This window comes from Suncus etruscus, chromosome 3, assembly GCF_024139225.1.
Source record: "Suncus etruscus isolate mSunEtr1 chromosome 3, mSunEtr1.pri.cur, whole genome shotgun sequence".
In the NCBI taxonomy this organism is placed as follows: Eukaryota; Metazoa; Chordata; class Mammalia; order Eulipotyphla; family Soricidae; genus Suncus; species Suncus etruscus.
Window position 1 is genome coordinate 33,679,068 of NC_064850.1, and position 13,226 is coordinate 33,692,293.

Consider the following 13,226-nt stretch of genomic DNA (forward strand, 5'->3'; position numbering starts at 1 on the left):
TGTCTTGGAAGAAGGGCCTGAGAGGATCTAAAAACTGAGGGCAATCTGATCTTCCTGCCAACAGATCTTTCCACCTAAAAGCTAAGACAGAATGAGGCCTGACTTACCAGCACAGACAGATGCCCTGTGTTTACTTCTGTCTGGCACCTCCAGGAAACTTAGTCCCCAAGAACTCAAAGTTACATGGTATTAAGGACACACAAGTCATATACGAGCAACTATCCCTATAATCATGGAAGATTTGTTTCAAGACCCTCCAGCCAACCCAGGAAGTACTGACTGCCCCATCTATGCTCAACTTTTTCCAATACTATGCGCCTGTATTAAGGCTTAATTTATAAATAAGACACAGCAGACATTAACAATGATAACAAATGGGCCCAGAGAGATAGCACAGCGGCGTTTGCCTTGCAAGCAGCCGATCCAGGACCAAAGGTGGTTGGTTCAAATCCCGGTGTCCCATAGGGTCCCCTGTGTCTGCCAGGAGCTATTTCTGAGCAGACAGCCAGGAGTAACCCCTGAGCACCACCGGGTGTGGCCAAAAAAAAAAAAAAAAGAAAAACAACAACAACAAAAAAAAACAATGATAACAAATAATAAACAATATAAGAACATACAATAACAAAATCCAAGAGGGGATTCTAACTAGTATATTAGGTAAGATTAAATCGGGCACCAGGACCAAAGCTGTGCCCCTCAAAACTAGAAGGAACTGGGCAGGAGAGGTAACACAGCAAGTGGCATTTACCTTGATTGAGAACAATCAGGGTTCTATTCCTGACATCCCATATAGTATCCCCCGCTCCTGCCAGGAATATCCTGCTGGTGTATGATCCAAAAAACAAAATAAAAAAAAAAAAAAAAAAACAGGAAGGAACTTAAGTCTTCTCAGCAGAAAAAGGGCCCAGGACCCCTGATAAGCTCCAAAAGAAAATGACGGTCACCCACTCTTCCCAGGTAAGTCCAATCAGGGCTGATACCTCTGGGGCCTTCTCAGAATGGGTAGGGGCAGATTCCTAATTTTTCCTGAAGCCACCAATACGCCCAACAGCCTCCACAGAAACAGCCCCTCTTCAAGGCTTAACCATTTCAAACTGCCAAACTACCAAATTTGTTCCAGATCTATAAATCCTGGACTGTGTGGTGGCAAGTGACCTCGCAACACCCCAAAATTTCATAGTAGTGTCAACCCAGTAGGGTCACAGCAAATCTGGAGAGAAGACCACCAAGCTCAGAGAAACTAAACAATAACAGCAGCTCAATTAGCACCAACAGCCCAATAAACCCTTAATGACTTTAGTAACGCCACTGAGCTATATGATAATTATCTCAAATTGACCTTTATTGATCTAAGTTTTGATCATTCCATTTGCCTTTGCGTTGTAACAAACAATATGAAGTAAATGTGTTTGCACCTGCAAGGGGAGAGGCTAGAATGTTAAGTGGAAAGCTGAGGACACTGGTGGTAGCGGGATGGTGACAGTGGTAGCAGGATTGCTGTTTGAACATTTTTAATGCCTAAAACAACTATATTACGAACAACTTGATGAATCAAGGTGTCATAATAAAAAAAGATTTTATAACTAGAGGAAACTGGGGTGAATTCCTTTTCTGCTCTAACTACCTGGATGGCTGCCAGCATTTGTGTGTCTACTCTGAGTATATCTCTCTTCTATTTGAAGAAAGAAAATCATGGCTATAACATCACAGGGTCATCGTGACTAAGATATGAGACAACGCATAAGGAAACCCCAAAGGAATGTCATATTAATGTCACTGCTGTGATCATAAAATGCAATGGAGGTGCCATAGCAATAGTGCACTGGTAAGACCTAGGCCTTGCACACAGCCAACATGGGTTCATTTCTCAGAACCCCCATAAACTTCTCCAAGCATTGCCAGGAGTAGTTCCTGAAGTTTAGAGCCAGGAGTAAACCCTTAAGCACCAACAGGTGTGACCCAAAAACTAAAAATCAAGAAGGGAAAAGAACTGCCTTTTTTTGGTTTGGTTTTGTTTTTTTTTTGGGGTCACACCCGGCAGCACCCAGACGTTACTCCTGGCTCTCCTCTAAGAAATCTCTCCTGGCAGGCTCGGGGGAACATATAGGATGCCAGGATTCAAACCACCGTTCTTCTGCATGCAAGGCAAACGCCCTACCTTCATGCTATCTCTTGGGCCCCAAAAAACTATCTTTTTAATCTATCTCCCAGAACTGTATAATTCCCTGAGTACTGCTGGGAACTAATCCCTCAGGCACCATTGGAAACAGCCTCCTCCCCCATTCGCAAAAAAAAAAAAAAAGAAGAATCAAAAAATTAGATAAACAAAACTAGGGCTGGAGAAATAATATGGAGGTAGGGCATTTGCCTTGCATGCAGAAGAATGGTGGTTCAAATCCCGGCATCCCATATGGTCCCCCCAGCCTGCCAGGAGCCATTTCTGAGCGTAGAGCCAGAAATAACCCCTGAGTGCTGCCGGATGTGACCCCCCACACACACAAAAAAATTGGCGATTAATGGGCACAGTCTCATGACAGATGTCTACTATTTCCAAAGCTCTGCTAAGTCCCCAAGTGAAGCAACTCACTACCCATTGTCCTATCTCTCTGGCTGGAAAGAGGAATATAGTAAACATTTCAATTCCCAAATGAGGGAGGGATAATATAACAAGTAGGGGGAAGGCGAGGGTCCGGAAAGGTGGCGCTAGAGGTAAGGTGTCTGCCTTGCAAGTGCTAGCGTAGGACTGACTACGGTTCGATCCCCCAGCATCCCATATGGTCCCCCCAAGCTAGGGGCGATTTCTGAGCGCATAGCCAGGAGTAATCCCTGAGCATCAAACGGGTGTGGGCCAAAAAACTAAAAAAAAAAAAAAAAAAAAAAAAAAAAAAAAGGGAGGGGGCCAGAGGGGTTGCACATACGGTAGGGCATTTGCCTTGCACGCTCTAACCTTAGACGGATCGTGGTTCGATCCCCCAGCATCCATATGGTCCCCCAAGCCAGGAGTGATTTCTGAGCACATAGCCTGGAGTAACCCCTGAGCATCACCGATGTGGCCCAAAAAAGCAAATAAATAAATAAATAAATAAATAAATAAATAAATAAATAAATAAAAGGGGGAAGGAATATGGAGCCGAAGCAACAGTAAAGTGAGTAGAGTGTTTTTCTTGCACACATCCATCCCAGCAAACTGTATGGTTGCTGAGTACCACCAGGAATAATCCCTTGAAGAGAGAGCCAGGAATAAGTCCTAAGCATTGTTGGGTATGGCTCAAAAAACAAATTTTTAAAAAATGGGGGTAAGGAAGAATGTTAGGGGAAAAAAAAACCTAACAGTCAAACACAACATGTAACCATCTTTGGATCTTAATTCAAGCAAACATTTTGCAAGCCATTAGGGAAATGTGAATATGACCTTGCATTAAGCAATATCAAAGAACTGCTCATTTTGTTAAGGGTGACTGGCATTGTGGTTATGTAAGAAATCGTGAGTTACTGTTATTCATACACACAGGCTGAAATATGTCAGAATAAAATGATCTAGGGTCTAGTGGTTCGAATCCCGGCATCCTATATGGTCCCCCAAGCCTGCCAGGAGTGATTTCTGAGCGTAGAGCCAGGAGTAACCCCTGAGTGTTGCCGGGTGTGACCCTCCCCCCAAAATGATCCAAAGACTTACTCACTTCAAAAGACTTAAGCAGGGGCCAGAACAATAGTACAGTAGATAAGGTGCTTGCCCAGCACACAGCTGACCACGGTTCAATCCCACACATCCCCCATCTGGTCCCTTGAGCACTGGCAGGAGTGACTTAAGAGTGCAGTGCCAGGAGTAACTCCTCGCATCACCGGGTGTAACCCAAAAACAAATAAACTAAACAAAATAACATAAGCCATTGCAGAAACCAAAATAAAGACCTTGGGGCCAGTGCAGTAACTCAATAGGCTAGAGCACATGCTTGGCATGCATGGAAGCCCAGGTTCAAGCTCCTCTAGAGACCACATGAACCTCAACACACCCGAGTGGGGACCCTGAAAGAAATAGTCACGGGGACTGGGGCACAGTGATTTATTTCGTAGCACCCATCAGATTTATGAGACCCCAGCTTCGATCCCATGTAGGCGGTCCCAGCTTCACCACAAAGACAAAGAATGTATATAACAAGGTTAAACCTGTCTTGCCATGTAGGCATGACATGGGGTTTACAGACTCATTATAATGTCCCCACTACTGTGTATGTGTGGAACATTTTTTTAAAATTAAAAAAAATTGGGGGCCAGAGCGGTAGCTAGTGGTAGGAAATTTGCCTTGCATGCAGCCAATCCCAGACAGACTCTGGTTCATTTCCCAGCATCCCATATGGTCCCCTGAGCCTGCTAAAAGCGACTTCTGAGTGCAGAGCCAGGAGTAACCCCTGAGCACCATTAAGTGTGACCCCCTAAGAGAGAAAAGATATTTTTTTAAATAAAGCTACCTTTCAAAGTCCTAGAAGAGATAAAAACCCAAATTAAAAAAAAGATTAAAAAAAAAAAAAAAAAAAAAAAAAAAAAAAAAAAGGGGCCGGAGAGATAGCATGGAGGTAAGGCGTTTGCCTTTCATGCAGGAGGTCATCAGTTTGAATCCCGGCGTCCCATATGGTCCCCCGTGCCTGCCAGGAGCAATTTCTGAGCCTGGAGCCAGGAATAACCCCTGAGCACTGCCGGGTGTGACCCAAAAACCACAAAAAAAAAAAAAAAAAAAAAAAAAAAAAAAAAAAAAGCTAAAGTGTCTATTCTCCCCTGACATATTCCTTCACGAGAACATATTCAGATGAAATAACACTTTGGAGAGAACTCAAAGGGCAAATGAATTTGGGAACCTCCAGTCCACTTGGGCAGTGGCTCAGGAGGGGGAAAAGGTTTCTCTGAACTGCCAATGTCCCTGTCACCTCACTCACAGGCCCCACCTCCCTCTCCAGAGAGGGGCCAAGAATGAGTCACCTGTCCCGGCCACCTGTGAAGCCAAGGCCATGGCAGCTCAGGTACAAACAGGTGGCAACAGAGGCCCAGTTCCAAGCCCTCAGGATTCAGAATCACACATAACCCAAAACTCACAGTGGCACCAAGCTCAAAACCGGAATTCGAGGCTTTCAGAGGAAGCAACACTAAGACTGGGGTGCTCTGGGAATAGAGCTGTGAGGCTACACTCTCCCCTTCACACTTCTCCCCAACATTTGGGAGCTGACTCAGTCCCAGGGAGGATGCACTCCGGGGTGGGAGGTGCCGCTGAGTCAAATTCCCTGGGAAAGAAAAACAAAGTGTACCTGCAAAGCCCATGAGGCTGGCTGTCGCTGGGCCAGAAGGCAGGAGAATGCTTTCCACTCTACTCAGCTACAGCAGAAAATCCTCTTGACAAGTCCAGAGCCACTGGGAGCACTACAGAACACCCCAGAGCTTCTGCTTCCCAGAGCAGCCCACAGCTGGCCCCAGGGTGCCCCAAGGAAGGAGGCAAACAGGAGAAAAAGCTCACACTCCTGACTCCACTGATTCTCACAGCATCGCAGCTGCGGTGAATAATCCCCAGCCACAGGCGGCCGATCAGAAACGGGTCCACACAGGTCAGCTTAGTTCAGAAGCCACGAGTCAATATTTTGCAAAACTGCCCCTCTCTAGTCCATGAAACCACTCCCTCTCCATGGGTGAGAGGTATAGGCGACTCCTTACCTGGACCCTATGAAAAGGAGTGAGGGTGCATCTGTGAGAAGCATATGCACTGCTGCCTCCCCAACCCATCTCCACTTTCTCCCTTCTGTGGCTCCCACAACACTGCCCATTTCCTCAGTGGTCTGGCATGCACTTTGTCATGTGCATTAGCACCTGTTGAGGGCTTGGGCGTAAGGGCTGACAAGGAGCCGCAAAAGGGTTTCTCCGCCTTCCTCAGTCAGAGATGGCTGGCCTTAGAGGACTCTGAGCAGAACTTCCTCCCTTGCTCCAGCATGAAAATGCTTTCTAAGACTGTCCCGCTCATACAAAAGCTATCAGCAACAAAGGCTTGAAAAACCACTAATCAGAGGGTTTTTGTTTGTTTGTTTGTTTGTTTGGGGGCCATAACCAGCAGCACTCCAGGATTACTTTTGACTCAGTGTTCAGAAATTACTCCTGGGGCCGGAGAGATAGCATGGAGGTAAGGCGTTTGCCTTTCATGCAGGAGGTCATCGGTTCGAATCCTGGCGCCCCATATGGTCCCCCGTGCCTGCCAGGAGCAATTTCTGAGCCTGGAGCCAGGAATAACCCCTGAGCACTGACGGGTGTGACCCAAAAACAAAACAAACAAACAAACAAAAAAAAAAACAAAAAAAAAAGAAATTACTCCTGTCAGGTTCAGGGGACCATATGGGATACTGGAAATCAAACCTGGGCCAGCAGTGTACAAGACAAAAAGTCCTACCCACTGTACTACCACTCCAGACCCTCAAAAGATCCCTTTTTTCCCTTGTTTTTGGGCCACATCCAGCGGCACTCAGCAGTTACTCCTGGCTCTGCGCTCAGAAATTGCTCTTGGCAGGTTCAGGTGACCCTATGGGATGCCAGGGATTGAACCTGGGACCATCCTGGATTTGCCTCATGCAAGACAAACACCCTACGCTGTGCTACTGCTCAGGCCCTTTTTTATTTTCTCTGAAAAAAGATTTTTAAAGCAACCTGAATCAAATCCAGTAGCCAGAGAGACAGTGAAAGGTTTAAGGCGCTTGCCATGCTTAGCACTGATCCCGATTCCCCACAGCACATAGTTCCCGCCCCCCAAGCATTAAAAAAAGTAACACCTGAACAACAGAACCAGTAGTAGCTCCTAAACACTGAGAGGCATGTCTTCAATCCCCACCCCTAAGAAAATACACACATACACACACACAGGTATGGCTCTAACTCTCTCTCCTTTCTCTCTTTCTCTCTCTCTCCTCTCTCCCCTCTCTTCTCTCTCTTTCTCTCTGTCTCTCTCTCTGTCTCTCTGTCTGTCTGTCTGTCTGTCTGTCTCTCTCTCTCTCTTTCTCTGTCTCTCAAGTCCAGAGGTCAAATAAAAGGGAGGGGGCAATAAACCAGGCTCCCCAGCCAGGAAAATGGTGCAACCCGCAGAAATAATTGTGCAAGCTGAAGAGCCAGGTTTCAAACTCAGAACCATGTAGTTCTCTGAGCACCACCAGGAGCAGCCCCCAAACCGAAACTCATACAAGGACCAGAGCTACAGTACCACAAGCAGGGCACTTGCCTTGCAGGTAGTCCAATGGGGCTTGATCCTAGACACCACATGTGGTCCCCCTGAGCAGTGCCAGCTCTCATCCCTGCATGCAGAAACAGGAATCAATCCTGAGCACCACTGGATGTGACCTCCCAAATTAAAAGAGCAACAACAACAGGGGCTGTAGCAATAGCACTGTGGGTAGGGCAGGCATTTGTGATCCCCACATCCTATATGGTCCCCCATATCTGCCAGGAGTAATTTCTGAGTGCAGAGCCAGGAGTAACCCCTGAGAGCTTCCAGGAGTGTCCTAAAAGCAAAAATAAACAAAAAGAAAAAATACAATACAAAGATTCAATTCAGTAAAAGTATCATCACTGCATTGTTTAAGTTAACAAGTATACATAAAGTGGGGCCCCCAGGACAGTACACTAGACTCGCTCTCAAAGACTCAGCTCTTGGAGCACAGTCTTGGCTCTTCCCAAGCAACACCCCTTCCCACCCAGCAGTGCCCCCAGGAACCAGAGTTAACTCCAGAAGAAGAAGAGCACAGCTCACAGCAATCAGAAGTCACATGGCTTCATGCTCCCTTCTCAGCCCCAATATTTCGCTGGTGTGGGCCAGAGAGAGAGCTCAGGGGTATGTGCCTTTTACATGCCAGGCTGGAAGTTCAAGTTCAAGCCCAAGCACCAAGCAACCCCCACAAAACCACCAGAGGTGGCCCTGGTGGTGCCCAGTTCTGCGTCCCTGAGTCGGAGAGGCAGGACTGCACTACCAGGACCAAGCATTCAATGGTCCATCAGGCCCAACATGCTGAGTCTGAATGCCCCACCAGGAGTTCCCCTGAGCCAAAAAGGAAGAAGATACAACTGCACAGCAAGGGGCCCCAGGAATTGCCCAGAGGAAAGGCAGCCAGCCTGCTAGATACACCCACACTGTCCCAATGGGGTGGCTCTTGGTAAAATCTGTGCAATTCTTACAGCTGCTTCATCCCAAAGTCTATAGGCATGAGGAAATAAGCTCCAGACAACCATTACTGTCCACTTATTCCAGAACCTTGAAGAAGCTGAGTGCCTCCAGGTGATATTCAAAAAGAAAACAACTGACATTTTCCTGAGGCATTGGTGGCATTTTTTTTCAAATACCATATGCCCATTTGCCTCCTAGCTACTGACACTCCCCAGAATCCACACCTCCCATTCTTAATCCCAAATTGGACCCCTCTGGGGCCAGAGATAGTACAGCGAGGAGGGCCTTTGCCTTGCAAACACAACCCAGGGTCTTTATCTCCCCAGGCCCACTAAGAGTGACCCCTAAACACAGAGACAAGAGTAAGCCCTGAGCATCGCCCAGATGTGGCCCCCAAACCAAACCAAACCAAAGCAACCCTTTTCTATCCTAAGGGGCACCATTTGAGCACGACCAGATGAGGGTACAGACAACTGAGCTGGTCCATGCTGAGAAACCCTCTACCCAGAAAAACAGACTGAAGGCGGAAGGAAGGTCCTTCCTACAAGTGACATAAAATGAGGCAAGACGAACCCCCTCAATGAAGGCGACTTAACTTCTAAACAACGACGAGCCGGCAAGCCCAGACACGATTGACCAGTGAGAGATGTGGGCCTCAAGCTTACCTGGCTCCTCTCTTTGTCCACTTTCTTAAAACACTTGTTCAAGGACAGGTTATGTCTCACGGAGTTTTTCCACCCAGTCGGTGCATTTTCAAAATAGGGAAAATGTTCCAAGATCCAGCTGTAAATGTCCTTCACGGGAAGGCGCTTGCTGGGAGAGTCCTCGATGGCCATAAATATGAGGCAGCTGAAAGAGTAGGGGGGTTTGCAGTTGGGGTTCTGCCTGGCATCGTAGGGCAGGTCGGAGTGGGCGGGGGACGGGGGTGTGTCATCGTCCAGATCCTGGACGGGGCTGACGCTCCGAAGAACCGACTCCCCGAAGCTCTTCAGCAAGTTCTTGCTCTCGTGCAGCCAGTTCAGGTTGGTCAGCTCCTCATCCTCCATGGCCCCCTCTTCTAGGCGGATGTCAGGCAGGGAGAAGTCCAGGTCATCGTCTTCCTGCAGGGCCTGGGAAAAGCTGCTGCCCCGGTAACACTGGCTCAGCCCACTGGAGACGCTGATTCCTGAGCTTTCTGGCTTCTTACTGGGCGGCATGACTGGGCCCATTTACGTGAAGGCTCCTGAGAAGCACAGACAGAAAAAAAGGGTGAGTGGGTAAGACTCCCAAATGCAAAGGTAACTTCGCAAGTAGCCACTGCTGTTACAAAAAAGGCCTAGAAAAATGTGCGGATATGCAGTCAGTCGAGGGCTGGGAGGTGAGGAGAGAGAGGGAAAACTCAGCAGGGAGTTGTAAGCAGTTGACCCCAGTTCAGTCCCAGGCACTGCGAAAGGTCCCTTGATCACTGCCAGGAGTGATTCCTGAGTACAAAGGCAGTCGAGGAAGCCCTGAGCGCCACCACCAAGTATGGCATCAAAACCAGAAGGGAACACACACACACATGCACACACGCACTATTTTTTTAAGGAGGAAATCCTGGTGCCGGAGAGATAGCATAGAGGTAGAGTGTTTGCTTTGCATGCAGAAGGATGGTGGTTCAAATCCCAGCATCCCATATGGTCCCCAGTGCCTGCCAGGAGCAATTTCTGAGCATAGAGCCAGAAATAACCCCTAAGCGCTGCCAGGTGTGATCCCAAAAAATAAAAAAATAAAAAATAAAAAAAAAAGAAGGAAATCCCATCAGGCCTTCTTTCTGTTCATGAAAGACTGCGACCCTGGATGGGGGTGGGGGGACAGTTCTCTGCCTCGGTGTCTCTTCCTGGGTATGAAGGAATACACGTTTTATAAAATTCTTTCATACTTATTGACAAACATGATGCAATGCATACCTCCTGCCCCCCAGTCTTCTGGAAACTAAATTTTTTTTATGTGTGTGTGTGGTTTTTGGGTCACACCTGGAAGTGCTCATGGGTTATTCCTGACTTCACGCTCAGAAATTGCTCCTGGCAGGCACGGGGGACCATATGGGACGCCGGGATTCAAACCGATGACTCCTGCATGAAAGGAGGCAAACGCCTTACCTCCATGCTATCTCTCCGGCCCCGAAACTAAATTTTTTAAAAATTTCAGTTTATGTGACAGAGCAAGGATGCTGGGTAGATCCCTGGCAACCCATATGGTCTTTTTTTTTTTTTTTTAACTTTATTGATTGATTTTGGGCCACCACACCCAGTGGTGCTCAGGGGTTACTTCTGGCTCTGCAATCAGAAATTGCCCCTGGCAGCCTAGGAGACCATATAGGATGCTGGAAATGGAACTGGGTCCCTCCCAGGTCGTCCACATGCAAAGCAAATGTCATACCATGGTGCTATTTCTCTAGCCCACCTATATTTTCCCTAGAGCACTGCCAGGTGTGGCCCAAAAAAAATCAACCAACAAACAAAATAGTTACTGTCAGTTGTTTCAGACTAAGTCTACTTGCTTCTATATAAAGACCATCACAAAACTCTTAGAACTAAAACAGCAGCCACAGACAACAGGCGCTTAGTAGTGAGCTTTATTTTTTTTATTTTGTTTCACCCACAAGTCATGACCAAAAATTCCAGAGCTCTGAACCAGGGATAAGACTCAGTGATATGTTTGAGGCCCCGGATTTGATTCTCAAAACCAACAAAAAAGTTTTAGAAAAGAACTTCCATGCATTCCAGAACTTTAATTCCAGTTGACAAGTCTAAAGTCTAAAGAGTGCTAACAGGGGCAGGGGAGACAGTGCAAAGGGCCAGTGTGCAAACACTGCTAATGAGAAGTCCAGGTCACCAAACCACTTGGTCCCAGAGCACCAATAACCCCTGAGCAGTGCCAGGGATTTGTATACCCCAAATTATCCCAAAATAATTTAATAATAATAATAATAATAATAATAATAATAATAATAATAAAGTGATAACAAGAATTCTGAAGATTTGAAGTGGAGAAAGAAGCAGATTTAACTGAACTGGGCTCCTGTCACTAGAGTGAAAAGAGAGCTTCAGACAGCACACAAAATTGGTAGAAATATAAAGACAGGTCATTAACTGAAACTGGGCTTGCTAGAAAAAGCCAGGAGAGCCACAGGCCGTTTGAGGCCAGATCAACAAAGGCAACAAAAATTGCTAGAGGAGCCACAGAGATAGATAGCACAGCAGCGGGTGAGACTGCTTCCTTTGCACACAATTACCAGAAGTGATCCCTAAGCACAGAGCTAGGAGTAAACCCCGAAGTACAATAGCGAGGGAGTGGCCCCCAAACAAAACAAACAAACAAAAATTGCAACAGAGATCATTTCTATGGCACTCTCCCCCACTCAGGGCTGCTACTCAGGGCTTTTATCAGTGACCTAGAACAGGGAGTGAAGACTCAAGAGAAAGAAAACAAACAGGTGGCAAGTCCACACAGGACCCCAGGGGATCCAATGCAGTGCAGTATCTCACTGCATCTGAGACAGGACTGCAGGGTGAAGACCACATGAGGCCCCCATCACATCTGTTTCATGCTTCTCCCCCCTGTGAGCCCATCATAACTGTCTGGGATGAGGGGGTGAATACATCAGAAGCAAAGACGGAGCACTTCAAGGTTCCAAGTGTCCATTAGCAAGACGCCTAAAAATAACTGCCACTTCAGCTGGGGAAGCTCTAGAGAAGGATTCTAGAAAGCATAAAGTGGGCCATAACACAGCCAGCCAAAGGTGCAGCTCCCTTCCTCTGCAGGAAGGCATCAAGAAACAGGAGGCTGAAAACTGCCTTAAGACATCAGGGTCCTCACCCCCCAGGGATAGCAGCTCCCACACCTAGTACATACGCAGCTGGATCCCCAGGAAATACGTATTACCCAACTGGACCCTCACCTGCAGAGCCAGCAGTCAGCTCAGGTTTAGGGCCAGCCTGGCTGAGCTTTGACTTGCTGTATGGACAATTCAAAGCTTTTGCATGTCCCTCTCAAAAGTTTCCTTAGGATCCCCAATCAGGAAAAACAAAAAAGCAAAGAGAAGAAAACCACATTAGCGGAGAACCAGGCATATCTATCCCGCAGAGTACAAAAGAGAAAAAACGACCCAGGCACCGCAGTCAACTTTAGCTCCAGATGAAAGTTTTCTGTCTCTTGAGCTTACAAACAGGAAAATTATATCATGGCTGACAGTAAAGTAATTTAATTGCGCTGTTGCTATGACAACATGCTGCTCTCTTTCTTTTTAATTTGCTTATTTGTCAGTAGCTTCCCAAAGGAACGAACACGCTATTCTCCATGTTTTCTTTTGTTTTAAACAAACACTGCCCACGATATGATTTTATAAGGGGAAAAAAAAATGGCCATTTCATGGGAGGGAGGGGGTTGGTCTCAAGGGCTCCGGACACTCAGATTCCTTTGCCCGCTTTGTGTTTCCACTTTCCTCAGCCCGTCCAAACTGTTCATACGTGCACCCCTATATAAATCCACTTTTTACAGCAACAGGATTCAAAGCTGCTGATCACTACAGTTCCGTTAAAAAATAAAAAAACAGTTCGCAGAAACCACAGCTGAGGAGTTTTCCATTATTATACTCTTAGTCCATAATTCGCCAAATCTTTTTCGTTTTACGAATGGGGAAGGGGAGGTGGAATCTGGATCATGTGATTCTGCAATTCAGCAAATAGTTTTCTTCGGCTGCCAATAGGATGCTGCATCAAGATCCTGAGTTATTTACTAGTGACCGACCTCCTGAACAACTTTTAGGGCTGCGATTGGTTGCGTTTCCATCCACCCCCACTCACCCAACCCACGCCAACACCGACGTTTACTTACACGCCCGAGATCTCGGGTTTCTTTTGTTGTAGTTTCAAGACTATGCCGTGTAAGTTATCTGGTTTGCTTTTATTTATTTAAAAAAAAATAAAAAGGAGACTATGCAGCAGACAAAGTTTCCTGCTCGCTCTCAAGAGGTCTCCAAAGAAGTGACAAAAGACACACAGCTAGCTGGTCGGGTTTTCTGAAC

At 46.8% G+C, this 13,226-nt stretch overlaps 1 protein-coding gene across 4 annotated transcripts in view; it reads right to left on the reverse strand.

Annotated features, from left to right (window-relative positions):
- FOXN3 (forkhead box N3) overlaps positions 1 to 13,226 on the reverse strand; it is a 422,773-nt gene that overhangs the window by 200,523 nt on the left and 209,024 nt on the right. For 3 of the 4 annotated variants that reach the window (XM_049769838.1, XM_049769837.1, XM_049769840.1), the window contains one exon: positions 8,845 to 9,401. In XM_049769838.1, the coding sequence (XP_049625795.1) occupies positions 8,845 to 9,387 (543 nt within the window). In that variant the 5' untranslated portion in view covers positions 9,388 to 9,401. Of the gene's footprint in view, positions 1 to 8,844; positions 9,402 to 13,032; positions 13,073 to 13,226 lie in introns of those variants that run through there. The other variant, XM_049769839.1, reaches the window with a different exon arrangement.